Source organism: Varroa jacobsoni, unplaced genomic scaffold (assembly GCF_002532875.2).
Source record: "Varroa jacobsoni isolate VJ856 unplaced genomic scaffold, vjacob_1.0 scaffold_863, whole genome shotgun sequence".
NCBI lineage: Eukaryota > Metazoa > Arthropoda > Arachnida > Mesostigmata > Varroidae > Varroa > Varroa jacobsoni.
In genome coordinates, this window is record NW_019213765.1 from 5,441 (window position 1) to 30,801 (window position 25,361).

The window sequence follows — 25,361 nt, forward strand, 5'->3', positions numbered from 1 at the left end:
CACTTGATAGAGCCGTCAAAAAAATCCAGCAAGCGAACTATTTGCTTGTTCTAACAGTGAACCACTAGTGATCAAAGCACAAGAAGCACACATGTAGAAAAGCGTAAGGCTATACGCATTCCATAATTCCTTCGGTTAGCTTTCTCAAAGATATCACCAAGGGTATAAAACAATCACGCCATGAGTGGGTTGCTAAGAGATCCGCTAGAAATTAGGAAGGTATCTAAATCAACCTATAAGTAGCAGAAGTTCGTAGCTGATATAATGCTATATTGTCTCTATATGATATATAATCAGCGACTTGCTACAGGAATACACAGAGTGTTTGAGAGAGAGAGAGCACGTTTGAGACAAGGAGCTTACTTTTGTACCTTGCTGTTTTACACTGTTCCGCCATCTCAATCTGTACTTAGTAAAATATATACCTATACTTTTCGATTATTATTCTAATCGGGCCTGCGTTCTTGATGAGGGCAAATAGGATTGACATCCACTGGTCCTTAGCCTTAGAAAATTTGAGCTGCTATGATTAAGTTCATATTTAAAAAGGCGAATTATATCGAATTAAGTATGTGGGATACTACCTACTATAAAATTCAGTAACTCAGAGTAACTTTGAGAACGGTCTGTTCTCCAATCTTGTAACGCTCATTTTTTCTCAGACGTTCCCTATACCCGGTCGGGTGCAGACGAGTAACTAGACAATTAAAATAGAGACTACATAAATAGTGCTATTGTGATTTACGTAATATAAAGCAGGCCAGCAGCATAATAATATATACATGGAATTACGTTCTCGATAAATGAGAGCAAAAGTCTTCATTTATTATCAAATAGTTTATTTACATTGACAGTGTTGAATTATGTATAAGACTATCATTACCTTGATGTTAGCTACTCCTTTACTGATTCATCCATTCAGCGTTCTCTCCAACCAGGTAGTTTGTTTTATTTAAACCTATCAATGAACGATTTTCCATTTCCATCCACCTCCATTAGCACGGTCTGTATAGGCAAATAACATGGCTAACTGCAATCATGGTATGATCTTGGCATGAAGCGGCTTTTGGATTTCTTTAGGGCTGTCAAGCGACCTTGCTTACATACATCTATATATATATACATACTATGCAATTTGTGTTTAATGGCACTCGAGTTGTTCGTTAGCAATGGCCGATATGTCGGTGTGGCAGTTTCCTGTTTGTTACCAGCGTTTCTTAGAAAGGCATCCGCATTTAACTGGACGCTAACGTGTTGAAAGAAAACGAAAGTCAATGGCCACGTACAGAACACGTATGCCCGTAACGACCGAAAAATATTCATCAGAAACACTCGTGATAGACACACGATTTGAGTTGGGAATTGTTTTTGTTCAGTTATTATCATAGTTCAAGTACGTTTTTTTTATACTGGCAGCTATCACCGGGACTCTTTTAAGGTCATCTCCCTCTCCTTGAAAAGAAAACATTGAATAAAAAGTCATTATCTGGGTGATTATGTCAGCGTTCAGTAAAATCATAGCGCTAACATTCCACGGAGTTCGTCGCAAACCGATCGCTTTCTAAATAAAAAACGCTTTACTAAGATAACAGGCTTGAATCTCTGACTGAAGGGCATTGGGACAATTTTCTAGCGAAGATTGTCCACAGCTTTAGCGGAGCTTGCTGCCGTTTCTTATCCCCACAAATGTGGTACGTGTATAGTTCTAATATCCGATAGGGACGATGAGCTATCTATAATATTCTGTCACTCACTACTGTCATTTCTATCTTAAAGGCTTTTATTGCCTCTCGCTAACTTCTTAATATACATTATAATTAGTGGTATTATTAACTTTACCTGCGAGTAAGCCAACATAATAAATAACGTGCTATACAGAAATCTATGAGCGGTTGTCAACATGCCGCATGTCTACCTATGGTTGAGGCTGTCGAGTAACAGGCATCGTTCACGCACGACCAATTTTCTATACAGTATGTATATTTACAAGTCTGGAGATCCGTAAATATTTCAATCATCCATTTCTAGAATATGTACATTCAGAGAGAAAGGGCCCTGACAGCAGGACGCTGAGAGAATGGAGCTGGCCCGAAAAACACAACAAAATCGGCCTTATTTTACCAACTTTCGTGCTGCATGAGGCCTAGTAATAGAGAAAAATAAGTTTATTTATTCACACAGGTTGTGTAGTATATGCCGTTGGCGGGACCCGAGGTAGCGACCCTTAGTCGTAGACTTGGCCGTCCAAAGCACCGCGTCAACGTAATAGAGAAAAAGATTCTTAGCAAAACTTGCCTTTCTCCCGATGGCTTATCTTGACTTACCAATCGCCCATACGTTTCACCTCCGTCTTAAACACTAGCCGATTGTTACCCTACAATCATTTACAAACGTCGTCCACGACCGTGCACTGCGTTTGCGTCATTTCTTGATCATTCTAATGTTTTTGTATGCGTACCGCAATTGCTTCGTTCGGTATGATAAATTCATCATAGCGTCGAGAGTTCTGCAATGCCAGCTGCGCCTATTGATGGCATTGTGTTTCTCTCGATATAGATAGCGAGTTGAATTAGTAGTCTCCTCCTACTATCTGGCTATTGGTTTTTCTCACATAATTTCTTGTTTACTACATTTAACCCGCAGATTTGCATAATTTCCCTTTCTTCATTTACCTAATACCACTAGTTGTGCTACAGCTGTCATTTAAGCCGAGAGACGCCTCAGGGACGAGGTCAAGGACCTTTTTTTTGCTAAGTGGCGTACAGAGTGATCGACTATATTTAGGGACCATTATATCATCGTCTCTAGAGCTGTTGCTCGCCGTTCCCTGACCCGAGGACAGAACAACGCCAGTGTCCACACTGCCGACAATACTGTTGTTATGCTCTGAACCGTCTGATCCGCCACCGCGAAAAAGGCTATCACTAGTAGTCTGTTGTTCTTCGGGTACACAATTGTAGATTGGCTCCTCGTCCCTACGACGGCCCCCGGTACTCGTGCGACTCCACGAGTGAACTCCCGTTGAGTCATCCTCAGAGACTGAGGTACTATCTGAATGACCCCCACCGCCCGCACTGAATCCGACCGAGTCTAGATTCCGCATCGCCATAGCCTTCGGTCCACTGGTACCAATCTGATGACTGACCCCATGCTGCTGTTGTTGATGATGGGCTCTCGATCTTCCAGAGACTCGTGCACGGCCACTGCTACGACTTGACCTCTGAAATAAGATAGAGGGCGTTTTCTGTTAGTTGTTAGAGTGCTTAAGTTACCTAACATAACTAAAAGAACCACTGACTGTTGACCGTAAACTAGTTCTATAGTTAAAACTTACTCCGCTTCTTGTGCTGAAACTGGAAGAGTCTCCGTTGTTGCTCGCATCGCTAAAAGACTTTCGCGCCTGTAGAAGTCCCTCAAGCTCGTGGGGAGACGGAGGATGCACGAGACCATTACTTCCGCCGCAATTCGATCGTATCGACCTAACCGACTGTCTACCTGGCTGGGACTTTCCATGGAGAAGGGACTCCGGCAGGCGCTGGTGGCCGGGATTGACCGGTAGATTAGCAAGAATGGTGGTGGATGCGTACGGTTCGGGAAAGGTCGGAGCATGTCCATGCGGGAAGCCAGCGAAAGCCCCAGCGAATGTGTTTAGCTTCTGCTGTCCGCCCACTTCGGCATATTCGCCTTCCTCTCGTTGGAGATTTAAAGGGGTATACTCACTGCAATATAGCGAGTAATATTAATAAATTATACTTATACCCTACATAGATATTACAAATAATTGTCAAGCTAGAAGGGTCTACATTAGGCTGAATAACGGAAAACATTAAATGAACATATGAGAAAAATACTTCGCAGGATTATAACCTGGAAAGATAATACACAACATCTTCAAACAACTCTGACTCTCGATAAAAGTAATTAGTCCTACGACAACGATGTATTTCTTGTGCAAATAAACAAGTAAGTAATAAATTGCTTGTTATTATGAAATAACTAACTATAACTCAGAATAAGACAACGTTCTATGGGGGTACGGGCTAGAAAGCTGCATTGTTGATACTGTACAGACGTTGGTTACAAAGTAGAACACTCACGTGCAATATTTAACGCCATCGAGGATGTTCATAACTTTATTTTCGTATAACACCTCTTTCTCTTTCGTAGCATCTACGCAGCTATATACCTGACTCCAATTTTGAGCCCCGACTGGGTTGTTAAGCGAGGCAAAGAGATGACTGCAACACCACACACAACGGAAGGCTCGATTAGCTTGTGTCCATATTTCTTAGATCCTATCCTATATTTTTCAGCTTTTCAAGTCTAGTTACGAAAAAACAGTTAGTTCGTCGAAAGCGCCGCAATAATTACTTACTTGGCGTCACCGCCTTTGGAGACGGGTACAGATGAGACAGTGACCGCCTTGAGATCTCGTTGGCGTTTACATAAAAAGAATAAAATGCCCAAACTGATCGTGATCAGAATAAAGCATAGTACCGCCGAGAGCAACAATACTAGCCACGGTTCCTTATCTTTGGCGTCGGCTGCAAGATGCTTCAAGTAGTTCTCATCCGTCGATAGCTCGACAAAGTGACTCGGAGGTCCATCGCCAACCGAAGTAAAGGCAAGTATTTGCAGCCTATACCGCATCTTGTCGATCAGGTTGATGAAGACAAAGTGAGTCTGATTTGTGAGCACATTACGATTGGCCGTCTCCACTTCACCGAGCAATATCAGCTTGTATCCTTGCAGCACTCCGTTCTGCTGATGGGTTAAAGGTGCTTTCCACTGAACCCACACACTGGTCGAGTTAGCGACATTGACCGATATGTCGCGCACGGAACCGGACGGCGCTGAAATATTGATGCATTATATTTAGTAGCGTGTAGCATGCATTTCTACACCTTAAAAAATTGCTAATTCCGGCAACACGTCTTTGTTTGACAGGTCAGACTGTTAACGTGAACAATCAGAGCCGAGCGTTTTATTTTTATACAAATACTAACGAATCAACCAAAAATTGGTTTGCAACTTTTTTTTGCTTCTGAAATAGGATGTAGGTTAAAAAGCGCAGTACGTACCATCTTCAGAAGTTGTTACGGTTTTAATGTTGCTTGGCGGGCCCTTTAGCGTTTTTAGAAACGGAACGAGAAAGATATCGTAGCGAGTAAACTTATTGAGATCCTTCAGAGTAAATCGATTTCTCTTGCCTCCCCAGATGGTAACCATGCTGTACTTGTCTTCGGCGGCAGATATATCTCTGAACCAGATGTAGTACCCCTCAATGTACTCTCGGTCCCCAATGATTGCCCAGTCGAGGTTAACGGCTGTGGAGTTAATTGCCTTGGCACTTCTAATTTTTACCTCGATGCTATTGAGTTCTGCGTGCGACTTGCTCAGCGGCTGTCCTGATTCCGTATATGAAATTGTGCCCCCACCAGTTGTCACCAGTTTGGATATCGGCGAAGTCCTACCAAGTCCATAGTTGTTCCTCGCTCTAACCGTGAACACATACCGAGTCTCGGGTCGGAGTCCGGTGACAGTGTATTTCCTTTCGTGTATTCTATCGGCCGCAATAACCCACCCACTTTGAAGGTCAGGGCTAAACCATTCGATGGAGTATTCTTCGACGCTATCTTCATCATCATCATCATCATCATCTGAGCTTGCTTCTTCTGAGTCCTCCCAAGCGAGGCTCACCGAGGTGTCGTCTATGGCCGATATGGTTGGTTTAGTAGGGGCAGACGGCAACCGACTCGGCATCGGAGCGCGAGCAAAGGCCGTCCTGCTTTGACCCACTGAAACAGAGGCAAAACACAATGTTTAGCACCAGATCATGTGACGTTAATAATTAATCGTTCTCACCTTTAAGAGACATTTTTTTTTTAGCCATCAAGCCGCCCCCAACAACCACGCCTTAACCACTGACGCGGGTAACTGAAAACACGATGTAGCTACTTTATTTTATATGACACTGTTTGCTGTGCACGTAATTCAACAACCATCCCAGATCAACAAAGTTCCCGCTTTTGTTATCTCATCAATTTCACCGTCATTTTCCTCCACTCCGATAGGTGGCGAATGAACGTTTCTGACCATGTTTCTCGCCTGGTCGCATATGAAATACACAGCTTTCGTGCGCTCACGTATCGCGATATTTAACTTAATAACCGCAGTCGCAGCAACATTACCCTGACCCTATGATGCTCTACTCAGCAGAGTTCCTGTGAGAAGAACACATCGCAGTGGAGAATTATTTGTTGTTTAAATTAAAAGCCTTCGTTCCAATCATGTCTCATGTAGCCTACTTGGCTAATTTCCTTTTGTAGGACAGCTACGCGTTCCTATCTACGTCCAACAGTTCGTTAGGGACTCTTGGACATAGGAGCCCATAAAGCCGTCCGACAGGAACATTACAATTTGATCAGAGATCTGACCGTTGATTATGCATGACTCGAAAAACGCTATGGTCAGCAGGAAAATCAATGGCGAACATACGGGATATTTATCCAACAGAACAACAAAAATGAACGCCTAATCGGCCAGAGCTTTCTTTCATCTATCCCTATAAGTTTCCAAATTCTGAGAGTAACGCGTCATCCGTTCGTGTTAACTTGAAGTACTGTTAGACAGACTTGACCGATGAATGTACGTTAACTGAAAAAGTTGTGTCAAGTATTTATGTAGGTAATCGCGTTTCCCTCGTCAATTAATCTCTATCAATGCAGACCCTGGACACATATCTACATATCTTATATGCAATATGCGCATACAATTTGTCAGTAGCCGATAATGTTTATTACATCACGTTTAGCCTTGCTGGTATGATACTCCTGAAACACATGTATCTGTTCTGAGCCACCTTTCTCTGATCGGATACCTGCTCCTCCAATCATCGCATTGGAATTCCAGTTGTCCGTCACAACTACGTAGTTTAAAAGAACCGAAAATAAAGGGCACAAGATTGCGGCGATTATTATATCTACTATTATTACTGCAAAGCGCTATCGGTGTTCGTTCTTCTCAGAATCGGAAGACAGCCCAGCAGATCTTCTACTTTTCACGAGCCGACGGCAGTACAAGCGGCCTTAGTAATAACTACATTGTTGGTTCAACGTCTAACGTTGTTTTGAACAATTATTGAACCACGCCGTGTCACCGAATTCTGCCGTTTCTAATCTATCAGCTTGAACGACGCCTCACGTGCCGAGCGATGTTCCTACATATAATATTTTAATTCGAATGTCGATGCTGGGGCAATGCGTTGGGCGACTACGCGAGTTCAAGATAATTCGAGACAATTACCCGCAGGTCCCTGAAGCGATGTTAACAATACGACCGTATCAATGCTATTCCTGCTACGCTCCTACCAGTGTTATTGCCATCTTCATCATACCATCATGATCGTCGACGCGGCGTTCGTCTCACCCAAGCTGCTCGACTTGATACTGATTAGCATTGACGCTCACTGAGGTAATTTACACAGCGATACTCGACCGCACGATGACCCATGTACGCAGGAATCTGTGCATGACGACGACAGTTCCCCATATTTTGGGTACCCTTCCCTAACCTTCTCCGGTCATCAATCGCCATCACGGTTCCGAGCGCTATGTCCACTATTGGAGTCGCTGGCCATCTCTGCTCAGAATTGCTGTTTCTACAGTGAAGGAATTTTCAGGCCTGATTAAGCATGAAATTACGTAAAATTTTTTCGTCGTGTTCTTTTGCCGGAGGTGCTGGCGTGGCCGATCTACCTGCGTACTCTGCAGGGATACATATATATATATATATATATTCAACGAAATTTATCGCGGCTGAGGAACTGTAGATTGATCAGCATCGAATCGGACTCGCCGATACAGGCCTGAGACTGTTTTCGCTGCTACATTATCAAACGGAAAGCTAACGTTGACGACGAGAACTATGTGTGTTTAATTTCGTCCTCCCGCTCATTGTCTGCGATTGTGTTTCTTCTGCGCGGTTCTCTGTTCACAGCTTGTCCTTGTTCTATTTAGAAATACACTTGACTGGAACGGAATATCCGCCTTTCTCGACATCAGATAGGCCGTAACAATAGCATAAAACAAAAATAGCTTACCGAATTTAAGGTTAACAATAAAAATCGATGCTAACATAAACATTTCAAATAGTACGCCGTAGTTTAGTCCCGTCCTGAATCGGACGGATTGGATGAGTTAGTTGACGGCTGGCAAAAAAATATCGAAGCGACTCACCTTGAAGAACCTTGAGTGAAGCGCTCCGTCTCGTCTCACGGCCGTCACCCCACGCAATGCAAGTGTAAAGTCCACTATCATCGGATACCGGATCTGTCATACGATCAGTACACGAGAACATAATTGACGGAAATAACCAGCGGCGATGACCCGCGATACGAAGGTCAAAAAAGCACGCGAATAACCACAATGTAATCATTAGTCAACAAGCAATCGAGATCGATCTTAATTCTATGGAGCTATTATGCTATGGATAACAGCTAAATGCTTCTTAGGTGCTATGTGGCGCCCAATCGAAGGGTAGGTGAAGCACCTATTTCTCTCCTCAAAACAAGTTCTAAGATTTTTCGTTAAAGAGATGATCATTAGCCTCTAAATTTAGCTTTAACAAATAGCGAACATACACTCTAAGCAAATAAAAAAAAAAAAACAGATTTCCTTAAAGACCAAAAACGTCTAGCAAGCGTCAAATTGAACAAGTTAAGTCGAAACCCTCCATCAAGTGTCAGCTGCACAAGATATATTGAGAATCTCTCACCCGGGTCCTCTTCAGCATACCTTGAATTGTAAGCGAGGTGTCTTCGACGGTGATTCGATCGTCGTCTTCTTCATCGATTTCCTTCTCATTGAAGAGCCATCGAATATTGGGCGCACTAGAGCCTGCTGATGCTGGCTCAGCCTTGCAGTGCACCGTTACAGATTCACCTTCGGGCACTGTTTGGTTAACAGGTAAAACTGAGATCAATGGTGGAGGAGTGTCCCCTAGAGTGGAGATTTCCAGGTGGGCCCTGGCCGTTATCGAACCCAACGCTGAAAGCGCCGAGCACACATAAAATCCCTCATCTTCTTTTGTGACATCTGTCACCGTTAAAGTGCCTTCAATATCAACAGTGATCCTTCCGTATGTATTATTTGGAAACATTAGCCTTTCCTGCTCGCTGGAATCTTCGCGGCTCCAGAATATGCTGGGTGAGGGACTACCAAAGGCTACACAGTGCAAAACTGCCGTCGAATGCAATGCCACCCGCTGGTCCAGTGGGCGCTGACGGAAAAGTGGGCGTGCTAAAAAATAGAAAAAAACCTTACTACTAAAAACAGCTCATTATAATAACGTGCGTATGAATCTTAGTTTAAAGATGAGTATTTTCGTGTCCAAGTGACGAGTTAGCTACAGTTCTTACATTGAATGCTGACTCGAGCGGATGCTTTGACAGTTCCGACGTTATTTGAAACTTCGCACAAATACTCCCCCTGATCATCGGGACGAAGGTTTATAACTTCGAGTGTTGATGAGACGCCTGATCTGTTACTCAGGACCTTTGTACTCGATGAGAATGTGGAAGCTAACTCTTTCACGTCCTTATCATTGTGGGTCCATCGAATCGTAGGTTGGGGGTCTCCGGTTGCAGAACACTCAAGACGCACAACGTTGCCGTCAGATACGGTTGTGTCCTCTGGTCGCTGTACGATTACTGGTTTACCTAAAGAAAGATATCGTTTGGAACAGAAAACAACGACAGGCAGACATGCGATGAAATTACTACATCTAAACTTATGCGAAGAAGATGATGCCAAAAGCTAGATGAAGTAACAGCACTTAGTTTTGTCATAGGTTAGAAACAATGTGCCTCTATCAAATTTGGAATTTATTTTCAGCAAACGAGATTCGTTTCATAAGTTTCATTTTTGAGTCAGTATCTGGGCGTGTAAGTCTCTGCCTTAAAGGGTCCAGACAGCTATAGCAAGACAAAGGAAATGCCCTCTACCTCGTTTGCCCTCAGGCTAAGGCAACCTGACTGTTTTCAAAATAATCGTCATTAACCATAGCATCAGGTACCTGAACCGCTGTGACTGTCATATCGTCGTCCAGGAGTTATATTTGAATAAGGTGGCCCGCAATTGAGTCTCGGAAGTCTAATCGAACTAGACAGAGCTATTCACTCTTGACTATACAGCTGCACAGGGACTGCACCGAAACTGAGTTAGAATAAGATTCGGACCGAAAGAAAAGCAGTGCTCAGTAGAGGCAACACGTGAGTGTAAGGAAGGGGACAACAAGCCTTTCATTGTCCTTGTCCTTGTCCGCAGCGACAAACAGCAAAGCAGAAAGAGATCGCTTAGCGACCGTCTCCGGTTTACTATCGCTAGCCGGTAGGACATTTCCTGCGAACAAAGGAACGAGATGCAGTCTGCGTATATCCAACACTATTTATGGGTTACGCTCAAAGATAGGTCTAGCTAAGCAAAGCGTAAGTATGACTTAGGTCGAAAACTCTTGTTTTCGCACATGGCAAGCCTTCTCTCCCAAAGTGCGAAATCGAGAGAATCCCTTCATCTTTCTAGAGCCACATAGAGAAGCACGCACGTATACCCAAGAATTTTGCATGCCGCCTAAATGAGAGCTAGTGTAGGTAGGTATGTAGGCAGCCAGTAGACGAGTGCTGCGCCAGCAGCTTTACAAGGTAAAGCTGCTGGCGCAGGCTGTAAGGTAGGATGTATGAGCGTCAGCTTAGTTCACAACAACAACAAATGATCTGACTAACCGATAGCATTTCGTTGGTTAATCTAGTGCGGTTTGGACTTGGCTATATAGCTGTGGTTAAGCAAAACGATGGTGAACTACAGGCGGAAGGTCTCGCCACGGCCGCATAACAGTGCCTACGTCGATATCGAGTCGGCTGCATTCCCATTTGGTCGGTCTGTCAATGCCTGCAAAATGTACTTTTACATTTTTTGCCGGACGGGCTCAGCTGCTATTAACGATGCGGATGACCAATTGCTCGGATCTGGCCGCCTTTGATTCGTCGGCCGTCACTAGGGCGCATAGTAGAACATGCAGCTCCCTCTGATCAACTGTGTTTTGATCACCGCCAACAGTTGATCGTCGGTGGCTCATTCTTTTCACCTTGGTGCCTCAGGCCGGTCCTGGTTTTTGCCTGTAGACCGGCTGAAATCCCCAATATTTTCGGTTGGATGCAACGAATGAAGAGACAAAAGCTCGTTCACCCAGAAAGAGGCTCAGTCTTTAGACGGCTTGTTTCGGCACTGGTTAGGAGGTTGGGAAATGAAACAGGATAACGTGGTGGTCGGTGTGAAAGGCAGAGAAAACCGTGGCAGCTTCTCAGGACTGCTGTTATTGTCTTGTCCTCGTCAGACTGCTGGTAGCTGCAGGCTACTCATCGGCGTGATTTGGGTCGGTGAATGAGACCACTGCCCAATTATCATCACAGATAAAACATTCATGGACCATACATAGATATTGTGTTTATCAAATCTATTATTAATGTGTATAATTAACATTTTATAGTTTATAGCACGCAATTGACATTTAAAAGGTAACAATTTCTAATGAAAATTTTTTAGTTCTATTTGTACAGCGCGTTAATTTGTCTTTGATAAAAGTATTAGAAAAAAAACAAATTTGACTCCAGTGTATAATCAAATGCAGTATGGATCCTGTAGTCTGCTTTCGACTTTCATAGAAACCGTAATAATAGGTGATATGCGTTCAAAAGACCAGGTTTTTGTTAACGCTATAGTTCTATATCAGCTAAGGCGAATTTCAGGTTTCAGCCACAATACGAGAACTACAGCAGTCGTCTTTGTTAGTTGAATAGCATGAAAATGGATGAACACGTTAGCTAAGCGTGATATCGGTTCAATAGAAGATTGGTGAAGAATTTCCTTCATAGACAGCATAGTATAATCGGATACGCAAGCCAACAAAGTTGAAATGAGATTGGGTCTAAATAAATTACCTAATATGTACTTAACGGCGACAGATGCAACTGTTAAATATCGACGGAGTATAATTTACGACACTGCTCGTGTAAAACACCACTCTGGCTCCCCTACAGCTTAGATCCTGTTTCCACGTTTACCTTATGGCATCTCTGAGCAGCCTTATATTATAAATAACTGCACATATTGCCGATATCGCGTGTCGCCAGGTAATCTGAGTTTACTTTGACATTTCTATCTGTAGAGGACTGTATTATCCTGCTGAAAGGAGTGGCAAACAGCGTTACATCGACTTCTACACCGACCGACCGACCGACCGACCCAAAATCCGGATTCGAATGGCAGCAGAAAAATAAGGACTGTCTTTAACTGGCTGTCAACTCCCTTCGATTTGAGAAAGAAGGAGAATGTCAGTCTGAAGGAGTTTAAGAGCGGAAGGATGCACGGCCTACTCAACCGAACAGAGGACCCCCTTGTCAATGCTCAGGCGAATGGTGGTTATTGCACAAGAAGCGGCTCCATCTTGACAGATCGGGCCCGTACGCACTGATGGCTCTGTCGAGCACTGCAGCATCGACTTAGCCAGAATAGAAGGTAAGAAATAGTGTCAAGGAACGAGCGTCAGGCGGGCGCTTCTACGTAGCTTCTCGTCTCTTTGGGCCCATATATTTATTAGGAGGCGAGAGTCGCCCATAACGAGATAGCAGCGTTTATGAACGTGACGATGACTAGATTAATAACAAAAATAACATAGCTATACCAAAAACATCGATGAACTACGTTATGTCAATGCCCTTGGCAGAAATCGTTTCTCTATATGTTTGTCAGAGAACGCCGGAGGACGCATATCGATATGTTCGGGAGTAGGAATAAATGAGCTCATACGAGTTTTGCTTTCCTTAATTGCATATAACAAACACAATCAACAGTGTCTTAGCAAATTTCAATGTGAAAACCAGTTTGTGACAAACTTCAAAGTTACAAGTAGGAACATAACGTGATCTCGTTTCAGAACTTCGTCTAACAGTTTATATTGTGAACGGCAATCGAAACTGCTAGAGGGAAATGTGTCACCCAAGATATGTAACTATTTCAAGTGTTCAATATGAAAAAACAAGTTGAGTAATTCAATGCTGGCAAACATCGAATAAAGAAGGCGATCACCAGGAAGCCGAATTAACCAAGGGGGGCGACATGGGCAAATACATGTACAGTAATTGACAAATACTCTTATTTGTCAAGTTGTGCGTGGCTTAGCAACAGCACTAATCACTAACCACGCGTTCATGATTTCGAGCGTGTATATAGATATATACATGTATATATATATATATATATATGAACATGCCTAAAAGCCCTTTAGGTTTGCCAATCGCATCGATTTCTTTGATCGATTCATCACTCCGTCTGCCCGTGTGCGTATCGCTGTTGGAAAAACATGTGACGTTGCACCGACAAATACGATACAATCATCCGTCAATTGCTCAACGTTCAACGCCGCGTTTTCCGCTGCTGGGCTTTCTAACTCAAATGAGTGCTATCTATCGAAACTTACAAAGGTGGCGTGATTCCACAGCCCTTCATTTCGAGTGCTTACTGAATAGTTCAACTTAGTCCCCTTCGAAGATGACTACGATTGATGGCGTCCTGAAGAGCTCACAGGTTTGCTATCATCGACGGAGCAATAAAGAGCAGCGCCTGTCTGTAGGTCGGCGCAGTCCTTTTAACGCTGCTTCGTGATGCGTGCTCGCTACGTGCTGTACAAAGATCCCAGTATTGTTTCTAAACGATGTCTCAAGCACGTCAAATGATTATCATCGCGACCGGAACATGCGAAACATTGGCAGATCCTCTCAGCAACAGCATCTGCGTTGTTGCTTTTTAATATGGCTATACACCATGCCAGTATAGAGTTATCTTCATCCGAGTCAGTTTCTGTCAACTGGCCGTATTCAGCAGTGGCGTGGAACATCGCAGAGACTCCTACATGCAGAGAATTATAGCAAACCCATCAGATTGACGCCCATGAGTCTAAGTCGTACTGTCTTAAATCAAGTCTCAAGAATGGGGCGGAGCGACGGACGAAGCGTCCGAAAACGTCAAAGAAAGAGCAGACAGACAGGCAGAAGTGATGAGATCGAAGACCAAACAAAGACCGGGAGATAAATAGAGAAATTAATCTATAACGTGTGTATCGTTAAAGAACGCTAGCGGTTCTTCCACCATCGGATCAAGCTGTCTGAAGTGTTAGGTGAAACATGGCCACGTATTAGTGCCAAAAGAGCATATTAAGGTCAGAGAAAGCAACCGGCCTTATTCAGTGTAGTGAGTCCTACTACTTCGAAGTGCTAAACAAAAGCAGTAGCATAGGCCTTGCGAAAGTAGCGCGGGCACACCGGCATAGACTGAAGTCGGTGCAGGGTAAATGCTTGTTATTTGAAATTGGTTTTTCGTCGGTGTGGTTACTTTTTTCGCCTGCGATGGTGGTGATGGCTAGTGCTAATGCTTTGCTTCTAAGTAACTCGTACGCACCGGATCGATGCATCAGCAGCCTCATACATCAAGTTAAGGGGCCCTCTCCAGTCTATATTAACCAAGGGATACACGAACAATAGGGCAGGGAAGCAGCCTTTTTGCTAAGCAATATGTCAGGACGCATTGTTTGCCGAGCGGGACCCTTTTACTAGATCGCATGATGATACTTCTGCCGCCGATAGCTCGATTTGATGAGACGTGGCATTTACGATTTTAGGATGGAGATGGTAACCTACTCACTATCTGTGCGAGTGAAGAAAGAATCATCGAGAACGAGAGAGCGCGCCTTTAAACATCATCGTTGTCGTGGTCGTTATCGTCGCCATCAGCAGCAGCTGTAGTAACAGCAGCAGCAAATACTCTTGATTGAGTTCGAAAAGCACAAATTATAGCAGTGAAGTCACCGGTTGTTACGGAGGTTCGCAGGCGCTCTCTGTTCGTGCGACTGCCGCCGTTATGAATCGGGTGCAAACAGATCGATAAAAAACTCATTCGAAAGTGGTGGTAGTCGTCAACTTCTGCTAAGTTAAGTGTATCCGTTCTACCAGTGTAAATATATACGGTGTTTCTATACGCTCAGCTTTCTTCTGCAATGCTCGCACGTGAAATATATTGCTCAGGCATTGAACGCCTCCATGTTCGAAGAGCGGATCTTTCAATGAACGACAAAGCGAAATGTCGTTTTTTCAAACAATTTGGTTACGCTATCCTCCTCATTGCCGCCTCACAACCTTGATATCTGAATTGGGATTTTCTAAAGAGCTTGCTTTGACGGTATCGAAGGTTTGCTAATTATTCAGTTTACCCGGTCGGAATTTATCTGGGCATCTAGTTAAAATCTGTATAGAACTAAGATCCCTTAAGTGCATGTGTTCGAGCCTCTAACAGAGCAGCTATTTGCCAGGCGCACGTATGAACGATTTTATTTAGTGTCTATATACTATTTGTTTGTAATTTGATTGTGAAGAACACACGCGAAGCAAGCAAAATGGAATGAGCCTAGTGACCCAAGCAAGATGCGAGGTGTTATGCCTACTCATAAAATCACCAAAATAAGTAGACCAACAGCCAAAAGATCGTCGTCTCTGCGTCATATCTCAATGTAACCGCTGCTGATACGTACCCGAGATCGCCTTACTTCGTATGTATAGAGGTGATTAGGATCAGCTGTCTTTAGAAATGATCTCGCCGTGATCTTATCTCCATTTTACAGCACCTCGCGCAGACGTATACTCAAAGGAGAACGGACATTCACATGCTGGCAAACGCAGGGGGCCAGCCCCTGGTGGCAAATGTGTAAATTGAAACGGCCTTAAATCGTGATCTAACCCCAAGACTTCCTGACTTCAGTGACTTGAGATTGACTTCAGCTTACCAAAGGGGATTACGCATATACGTATGGCGTCTACCTACGCGCTAGACGTTTCACAGTGCGTTTTGATTTTGTTGAGCCTTCTACTAGTGCACCTCAGTAGAACGCCTCGGCAATAAAACGTCACATGCTTATGTGCGAAGTCATAGCTACCTTAAGTAACGAAAACACTGAAGATGAAACTGAGGAAATTGAAGATGGACGGTGCGAGATTTCGTCGACTCTTCGCTAACTGAACTAGCCCCTACAAGGTCCACCCGACAGGCTAGGGAACGAACAAAACAAAAAGCGGGAGAAACTTCCTCCAACGTCGAAGTTATTCGTTTCGTTATACTGCAATTGTTAAAACTGTAATTTTCTGTTGAATATTTACTCTGAGCTTGCTTTTGTTTTAAACTCTCACCATAATTTTACGCACTTTATTTACGTAACCAATAAAACACTCAGATTATAGTAGAATTAACGGTGAACGAAAAGGTAGTGCTCCAACGACGATTACCTCTGCCTGACTCGGGTGCCATTTCCAGATTACGATCACTCTACATTCTACAATATACCGAACGTGTATATACGCTGATCTGATAAACAGGTCACAATGTCAACCTTCTGCTTGCTTCTATCTTTTGCGCCCAGCGGAAGCAGCGGAACAGATCAACCAAACTCTGAAGTTCTCCTCATGCTCATATTGTATAGCCAGCAATCAAACTTCCGTAATATAAACCGGTTCGAGCCGTGCAGCCTGTTACCCACATGTGCTGTACACTCAATGGCGTAAAGAGAACGCTGCTCTGTTGAACCGTTCCTAGATGCTACAACAAGCTACAGCTGGAGAGATGGCTTCATGCATCGACAGAGAGGACGCAGGGAGCTAGCTGAGATTGATTGAGCTTCTGCGTTTGACGGAATGGCAATACCAATCCGATGTTACATTTGAAAGATGCATCGTGGCGTATCCTGACGAGAAGACGGCGGGCAACAAGCAATCGATTGACGTGCACCGAAGACGATCTTCTCGATACTTGTTACTGTGCTACCAGTAAATGGCTATCGTACAGCTGACCTTTTACTGATTTAATAGGTTCTCGACAGAAGCAGCAAATGCCGCCAACAGTCAGCCAGGCACGCGCTAACATTGTTCAGTCATAATGAGTCAGCACGATATTACGATCTCTGATCTGACATGTCGGTTCGTGTGACGTCGTCCCCACTGATCGACCAAACAACGAATTATCAAGCTAACTCGGTGATCAGCTCTTGGTACTAACCGGCGATCTATTTAAACGCAAGTCATCCAACTTTTCATATCGGGCCCATTGTATTCCATTATTTTTGGGCTCGAAGGGCGAAACCACACCCTCGCACAACAGCGAATAGTTTAAGAGGGCTAGCTATCATAGGTTTTCTGTAATGCGCTACCGTATATGGTACAATATGGTATTAGATGCCCTGACTCGCCAGCAGTGAATATGATTTTAGCGTTTCTTTGTCTGGGTTAACATTCGTACCGTGTGTCGGCAGAATCAGCGCTTTAATGGGTTAGCGGATCAACACGCAGCTGACCCCTATGAGTAGACTGTGTCGTCAGAGCAACTCAATAAAGGCTGATGTTGTCGTATTTTAAAGGGATCTGGCACGTCGAACTGTGCCTGATAACGGTGACAATTTCAGAGCGAAAGTTCCTTTTGCCAATATTTACCTTCACATTGCTTTCCAACGTTTCAGCTTCATATTCATATAGGGGTTTATACAAGTCTATATTTTCGTTAGAGTCGTATTAAATCCTTTAGAATTTAGCTGCGTTTTTCAACTTTTTTAAGTTATCGGTTGGACAAAGGATTAGTCTTCCGAACGAGTTCTCTTCTCTCGTTTTCAATAAGAAATGTCATTGCTTTTTTTCTTACTCGTTTTACTCTGTCGGTAATAAAAAATCAGCAATAGCATTATAGTTCTTAAGTAATGTTTATAAACATAATCATAAGGATATTGGCATCCCCATAATAGACTTCAATCTCCTGACTTTTTGTCATTTGCAAAATAAGATCTACACTTCGTTCAATAGAAAAAACGAATGACCCACAGTGCCCGTTCTTATTGTCTGTGTCGTCAACGATAGCATACGTAAGCCAGATGGTATTCTGCGCTACTGACGTCGTCCTGCCGTCCACTGTCTTTGTGCGTCTTCTTCTGTTTGGCCTCTCTATATCTGTACAAGTATCGATTCATATGCTTACGTATATATATGGCTGCTGGTTGCTAAATTCTGCGTCAAATGGGTGCGCGCAGAACTTAAAGGTTTCTATCCGTTGTTGTCGCTGTCGCTGTATCTGAACAGACTTCAGATCAGGCGAAAGCAAGCAATTTTAAACGAAGCTAATTCGTCTACTTTTTTTCAGAACAAGCTCCTCCATCCATATTAAATCTTGGCTTGTCCTCTTGATACTATTTTGCTTCTGGTTCACGAGACCGGTGGCAGACATAGAGCGTTCAACGCTGTTTGGCGGTTTCGATGCAACCAAAACTCGATGGCCTGAGCCTTCTGTCGGTAGAGGCAGGCCTCGGTCTCTCACTGGGAAACCCCGCAGGGGTGCCTCTTGCCGCGGCAATGGTCAACAAAGCGACACTAGAACGTGGCGCTGCTCCTGCCAACGCTTATCGATGTTGGACATTTCAGGGATGGGTTTGGAAGCATGGACGCGAATGAAGTGAAAAATCCGTCTGCGTGAGATCGTATTTGCAAAAGAAAAAGATGAAACGACGAATAAAGGAACAGCACTAAAATAGAAGCAAAAATATATAACACCCTGGCATTCGGTGACTCGGCCAGAAAGAAGTGTTTCCAATAAAGAAAGTTCTAACAACAGCAAAGGAGATCAACCGCAGACGAAACCGGGGAATACAGTATCTAGCCATGACAACCACTGTGTCTCCTATACTTCACTGAATCTAGCAGGCACAAGATCGGTAATCTAAAAAAAGGCTGGCTCTAACAAGACTCAATCGACTTAAAAGCTACCGTTTTCTCTATGGGCATCCGCTGTTTCCTATCGTATCGATTCGGTGAGGGAACAATAGGCATGGAGAAGGGTAGAAATAGACAGAACATTCTCTCTTTGTATGTGCTGTCGGAACAAATCACGCAGCAGCGGGTACAAAAAATTTAGTAGTCAATGAACGATTTCAACTTAACTTCAAGTCATGCCAACACGGACAGGTGCCGCAGCTTCTTCATAGACGATTTTGTGCGATATTTAGACAATAATTTGTACTAATCTCGTGATGGCCGATTTCTTGCACCGAGTTACACAACAACGACGGTAACTGTCCACAAACGCTCATTGAGGTGTGTTAGCGTGTCTTGTAATAGTTACATAAAATCTAATATAAACCTCTAACAAGAATTAGAGACTTAATCGAATGTTAGTGTACGTTAGAGCCGTAAAACAGCGACTATAATCAATTAAATCGAAGCAATGACCAGTAATGCCGCGTCCGTATGGTGCGAAAATTGTTACAGAACTTTCATTGAAAATCTTGTTCATTCATCTCAAGGGGCTGATAGTTGGTGTCTAGTAACTTAGCAAGAGGTCGAGCGCTGAACCCTCAAGCGAATCCCACCAAAGACTGGGATGAGACAGGTGCAAGCCAATCGCTATATGCTAGCTAAAATCCTACGATTCCTATAATAACTTCTGTGAAATACGTACTAAGGACTCAACAAGAATTTCTAGCATTAGAGACCGCTAACGTGGAACGGGCCGTATCTTTATAGAAGAGATGTAATTATCGACAACTCGAGGTCATGCTTATTCGATACGCTAAATCTTCGCTGCGGAAAATAACGCAAAATTGACATGGACGCACACAGAAGCAATTCTTCTCAGCTCCGTGACGAAATTTGCCATTTCTGCCGTTAATTTTCTATAGCAAAATCAAAGAGCGATCTCGACGGAAGCTTTCTTCCATTTGAATTCGCTGCTTGATCCTCTTTTCGGTGTTCCAGTCTAGTTCTTGTAGTCAATATACATACAAAGCGCGCAGATAGGAACAATAATACAACAACCCTAACAACTGCTTTTTATGGCTCTTCTATTGTACCAACTGTACAGAGATATATCCTATTCGTGTTACTCTACTAGAACGTGTCCGAGCGATGCTAGAGTTCTTGATTCGTGCTGAGGAAACCAATCTATTAAGTTTCGAGCAATTTGTTAAGCTGAAAACTCCAAATCTTTTTCGCCGTGGGGTGCGCGCGAACTCCTATTACTGGCTTACTAGTGAGGTTCATCAATGTACGAATTCATTGGCAGATCGAACGATTCAGGGCACTGAATCTAGCTCGAAACCTATCGACATAAAAGACATTAGTCACTCCTACCCCACACTCCACACAGCAGTTACCACAGAATACTAAAGTAAATATGCTATATTTACCAACGATACATCTACTAGTATATCCTCCTAGTTAAGCAATCCAGCCTCGAACAAAGCTCACCTAGTTCCCTTCATTTGCCCTATGATCGTTCTATTTGTGGTAGGTCCGAACTGAGACGTCGTTTGATCCCTGGACGATTATTCGTATCGTACGGCATCAATAAAGCCGTCATCCAACTAGGTGTTAAACAATTTTCTTATGTCGACTGACAAACGACGATCGTCTCCACTACAGCGTATGACTGTCGTTACTCAGAAGCGCACTGCCTGCGATTGAGTATTCATACATGACTATACAATGTCAGCTAAAAGACCAAAAGTACAGATCATCCTCACTGGCATCACCGGAAGAGAACGAATCGGATACAGCGCGCACAAGTTAAGCCATTTCCTACCTTCGTTTGCTTTTCGAAAGCGGAACAGTACGAGTTCATTTGTTCACGATTCCGCCCGACGCTAACTTCGGATATCATTACAAAGACAGTGCGCAGTTTTTTCGTCGAGAAGACGGGTTACCTGGCCGGTATTTCTACTTCAACCAAAGCTGTGAGTCTTCAACGCGAGGCTGGGAAGTTTGAATTTAGCTGGTACTTGTACACGAAGTGGGCCGTCGCCGCCGCCGCCGCCGCCGCCTGTCTCTTCTTTCGACCGGCAATGTTTTCCTTTTTATGCTTTAGTGGAACGAAAAAAGGACGCCTGTGAACGACGCCAGCTATTCATTGTTTCACCATTGCTTGCATAAGATAACAATAGTCGAAGGACCGGAAGCAGTATTATTACAGAGGTAAAGTCTCAAAAACCAAATCTCTCTTGCAATTGGCGGTGTCTAAAGTTTGACGATGGCTGATGTATTAACGCATTTCCTGCGACTCTGTAGTTGCTGTTATTACTTTTGTTTCCAGTGCTTTTGCCGTGGTAGCTGGTACGGCAATAAGCAAGGGTGTTTCACAGAAACGATTGCCGGATTTCGACTCATCCGAACGACTGCTTCTGATATCCCGTTTCACTTCGACACCTGACGGCCGCTTATTGGACTTCAGAGAAACTATCGTCAAACAGCCACTGTTGCTGCCGCTGCTGTCGAGTTTAAAGCGTCAGATTCTCTCGTCCTACATACGTAGGCAGTGACTGGCCGGAGCGCAACGGGCGGATATGACAGAGGGCGTCAGGTCGAGATAAAGTCCGCAAAACCCAACTCTAACGTACTGCATGGGTTGTACGGCGACGCTAACAGGTAAATGTCATTCTAACATCGTTTGAGAAAGAAGATAAAGCACGTAATATCGAAAGAGAACGGAACGAAGACGTCTTCTTTCCAGCTTTCAGGTAATCGCGATTAAATTTTCGAGGACGCTAAACAGAAACGAGCGCACAGGATGTCTTATTGTAATGATTTAATTATGTAGGCGTTATTACATAATGTATACTGGTGCATTTGACAACAGGTACATTTAAGCTTAAAAATTCATCAACGAGAGGCAAGTTTTAGCGTTTTTCTCACTTACAGAAAGAATACAAGGCTACCGATATGTCTTACTAATAAATATTATATAATTGTTCCGAGCACCTCATCGGTACTGTGGAATTACTATATATTATATGTACAAATTATCCAATTTCAACGTACGGCATGACGTAATGTTGCACTAATAATGTGATGTAGGATGCGCATTGTTGAGTTTATCAAGGTAGCGAGTACATGTTGTCGAAATCGAGACGCTTTTTGGATTCAGCAGTCGTATGGACGTTATACCTATGAGAAGTTCGTTCTGTCTTTCACTAAGATACTTTGCTTTAGCTGTGTGTATGTCGATTACTATGTCAAGCTATCGACTAGTATCACGACCCCAGCGAGTCGGCCTAAGCCAGCGTCCGACAGCCAATAAATGTTTCAACATGCTCCTTCCACTAAGTAGACCCTCAGAGGATAAAGGCAGGAGGCGCGTTTTCATATAAACACAGAACACAGCCAGAATACAGCTAAAAACAGCAACACCTTAGGCGGCGTCCGGGAGCCCAATATGGCTGGAGGAATACGACGACACGATGAAATTAAACAAGCAACACCGAAAATCCGGACAGATCCCAGGCTCTAAGCGGACATATAAGACACTGTTTAAGGCCCTTCTCCCACTCGTTTTCTCTATTTTTCCATTTTGGTCGTGTTACGACTGTATTACAAACACATACAAACACGAAATAGCCATCATCTACTCTATGCAGAACCCGTACCAGGGCTGATGCCAGCGTTCTGCCGCTAAATCGTCGTCAGCGTCAGATTATAGCGTATTTTCAATCCGGATGAAACGAATGGAGCCGCCACCGCCGCCATCCTTGCAGCAAAGTGTTGTTCTTGTGGTATTATAGAAGCTTAATACCAGTACTGCCATCAAACGGGTTGCTGGTCTGCGCAATGCTTGTTTCGGGTATAGAACTCCAGAAGCTTCTTTTGCTAGAAGCGCCTGTCGAATGCATCCATTTGTTTTACTCGTTTCGATAGAACATGATTACCGCGCATAGTGAGAAAAATCCACTGATCCATGTACTTGAGGGCCGTTAGAGCGGCTTTCGGCCGATGTCTGCATGTTAAGTATGTCGAGTTTGAGAATATTGATGATATTCCGGGATATCCAAGGGTCTATGGGATGCATGTCATATATATATGCCCAGTCAAATGGCGGTCACTTTTTATGATCCTGTTCAAAGGATGAAGACCATTTGATTTTCAACTATCCCGAGAAGGATCGTCCCGGAGGTTTACTGTGCACCTTGTTTGTCAAGGTGGCGCAGCAGTTTCTTCTGGGGTTAATTATAATGTGGTGAGCTAATTCGATATCGGGCACATGGCAGAACTTCTGGGCTAGAGAACAGTATGAAATCATCGTCCAACCTTATAAGAATCATTGAATTAATTATGACAAAAGAAGATCTTAGTATAATATATGTCACAGACTAGACTTTAGACATCTGCTCTGCTCTGTTCATGATCGGCGAAACCCTTAGTTGGAAAAATTCAACTAAGAATATGAATATCAAGCCACAGATGACACTTACTTTTAACGATAAGCTTAGCAGCAGGTGTCTCCCTGCTGCCGACCATATTATCAGCCTTGCAGATATAATTTCCTTGGTCTGTAGATCGGACATCTTGAATAACTAAATTGCTGCTAGAACCTTCTTGTAGCCTGAGACGATTCACCTTTGAACCAACATTTACCTGGAAGGACAAAGTGAATCGGTAAAAGTTAGAGTTAAAAGTGCATCTCAATTTCAGTCGACGCATCAAGTCCTTGGCAAGGTGCAAGGGATATTGTTTACAAATTTAAACAAGGGCCGCTTTTTCGCCTTTGCGGGTACTGGAAAATGTCACTTCATGCTGAATGCCCGCGTCCAAAACTATTCGTGATGAATTGGACAGCCGAAATCGGCAAATTTCGCAACGGCTACGTAGTCATCCACCTCAGTTACCTTTTGCATTTGATGAACGTCACATCGACCATCAAGAGTTGTGTGTCGCTAGCACAGAGGGAAAACCAGTTGACTTGGAGCTTTGTGAACCTATTTTGACACAACCGCTACAACGGGAAGCCAACACACGTTCGCTGCAAACCAGTTTTCCGCCAGATGGAATAACAACGTTCGGCGATATAAAAAATTAGAGTTATCCATTCAGAGCTAGAAGTACCTGTATTCGTGCAAAGGTCAACCAAGGCGCGTTGCTCTTCACTGACTTCGCGATGATATGCTAATTCGGATATGTTGAAATCATCGCAAGTACAAGTAAAAATAAGTACGCGGTACCATCATGATCACCATCTAATGTCTGTACGTTCGATCATATTTCAGTTAGGAATAAGGCGAGCGGTATCAAATGAATTAAATTGAATTATCTTATCTCCATAGCGTCGTTAACGAATATGTGTAATATATTATTTGTTTGTTTTTATCCCTTCTAATAAATCACTTGCAGACACCCTGTCCGTGCTGTAATAACACAAAATTATCTCCCATCAAGAAACATCGACTATAATATCGTATACGCAAACTGCTATAGACGCTGAGATATTCACTCTGTACACGCGATTCCCATCTTTTCGATTCGTCAACCCTCCTGTGTCGCCACTACTTTAGCCAGACATCCTATTGCGTACGCATGGACCGTTCCATTTTGATAGATTCTGTGATTTCCGCACTCATACCAGCCCCACCGCCGATCACGTTCATTTCAATATCATAACTACAGTCTTGATCGAGCCATTGTAAACCATTAGGCTACGTACGATTCACACGAATGACTATGCACACTAATCCAAATAACGGCATCGACCACAGCAGCGGTAACGGTCGAAAGTGACAGGCATAAATATCAACCTGATCACGATGCTTCCACTTTTGGTAACGACAGTCAAAGTGGCGGCCGCTGCGGTGCCCGAAACGTACTATCTTCACAGCAGGAGGCCGCATCTCCGTCAGCAAACTCAAACAAAAGGACAAAGTTCTCACCATGCTATGCTGTAATAGATTAATATAGATTCAACGGTAAGTGACTATTTCCCTATTAAAACTTGATCGATATGGAATCTGTGGCTACCCGGTCTCATTGCCGGCTTTGTCTCGTTTGCCTAGCAGCGGCTAGTATCGAAGATTGTATAAATAATTGCGATATTTAATCTATTTGACTCTCTCTCTCTCTCTCTCTCTGTGCATTCGCAGCCTATTTGTGTTCACGACGATTATCTTTAATACTATGTCGGTGCTCTGATAAACAATATACATATAGTATAAGCAACAGTCAAATTTCTATACGGGGCTGTATGGCTCTGGAGTTATACTTAGCCCACTTTCCTCTAAAAGGGGTTGTATAACCATTCTTTGATGAGAAATGCTGGAGTAGAAATGTTCAGCATGAAAGCAAACGAACGATATCAACTATGACGTTTAAATTATAAGGAAACATCCCATATAGTCATAAAGAAAAAACTACTCGACTATTTCCATCCTTCTCAGTGTGTCCCTATCTACCCCCAATTCCTCTATGCTACGTA

At 43.5% G+C, this 25,361-nt stretch overlaps 1 protein-coding gene across 1 annotated transcript in view; it reads right to left on the reverse strand.

The window, feature by feature from the left end:
• Nucleotides 1-818: 818 nt before the first annotated feature.
• Nucleotides 819-25,361, reverse strand: part of LOC111264479 (protein sax-3) — an 80,989-nt gene continuing 56,446 nt past the window's right edge. The window contains exons 5-13 of the mRNA XM_022840423.2: nt 23,371-23,533; nt 9,419-9,718; nt 8,796-9,299; nt 8,238-8,330; nt 5,082-5,798; nt 4,376-4,853; nt 4,098-4,238; nt 3,335-3,719; nt 819-3,220 (exon numbers count right to left, since the gene is read on the reverse strand). Of these exons, the coding sequence (XP_022696158.1) occupies nt 2,669-3,220; nt 3,335-3,719; nt 4,098-4,238; nt 4,376-4,853; nt 5,082-5,798; nt 8,238-8,330; nt 8,796-9,299; nt 9,419-9,718; nt 23,371-23,533 (3,333 nt within the window). The 3' untranslated portion in view covers nt 819-2,668. The remainder of the gene's footprint in view (nt 3,221-3,334; nt 3,720-4,097; nt 4,239-4,375; nt 4,854-5,081; nt 5,799-8,237; nt 8,331-8,795; nt 9,300-9,418; nt 9,719-23,370; nt 23,534-25,361) is intronic.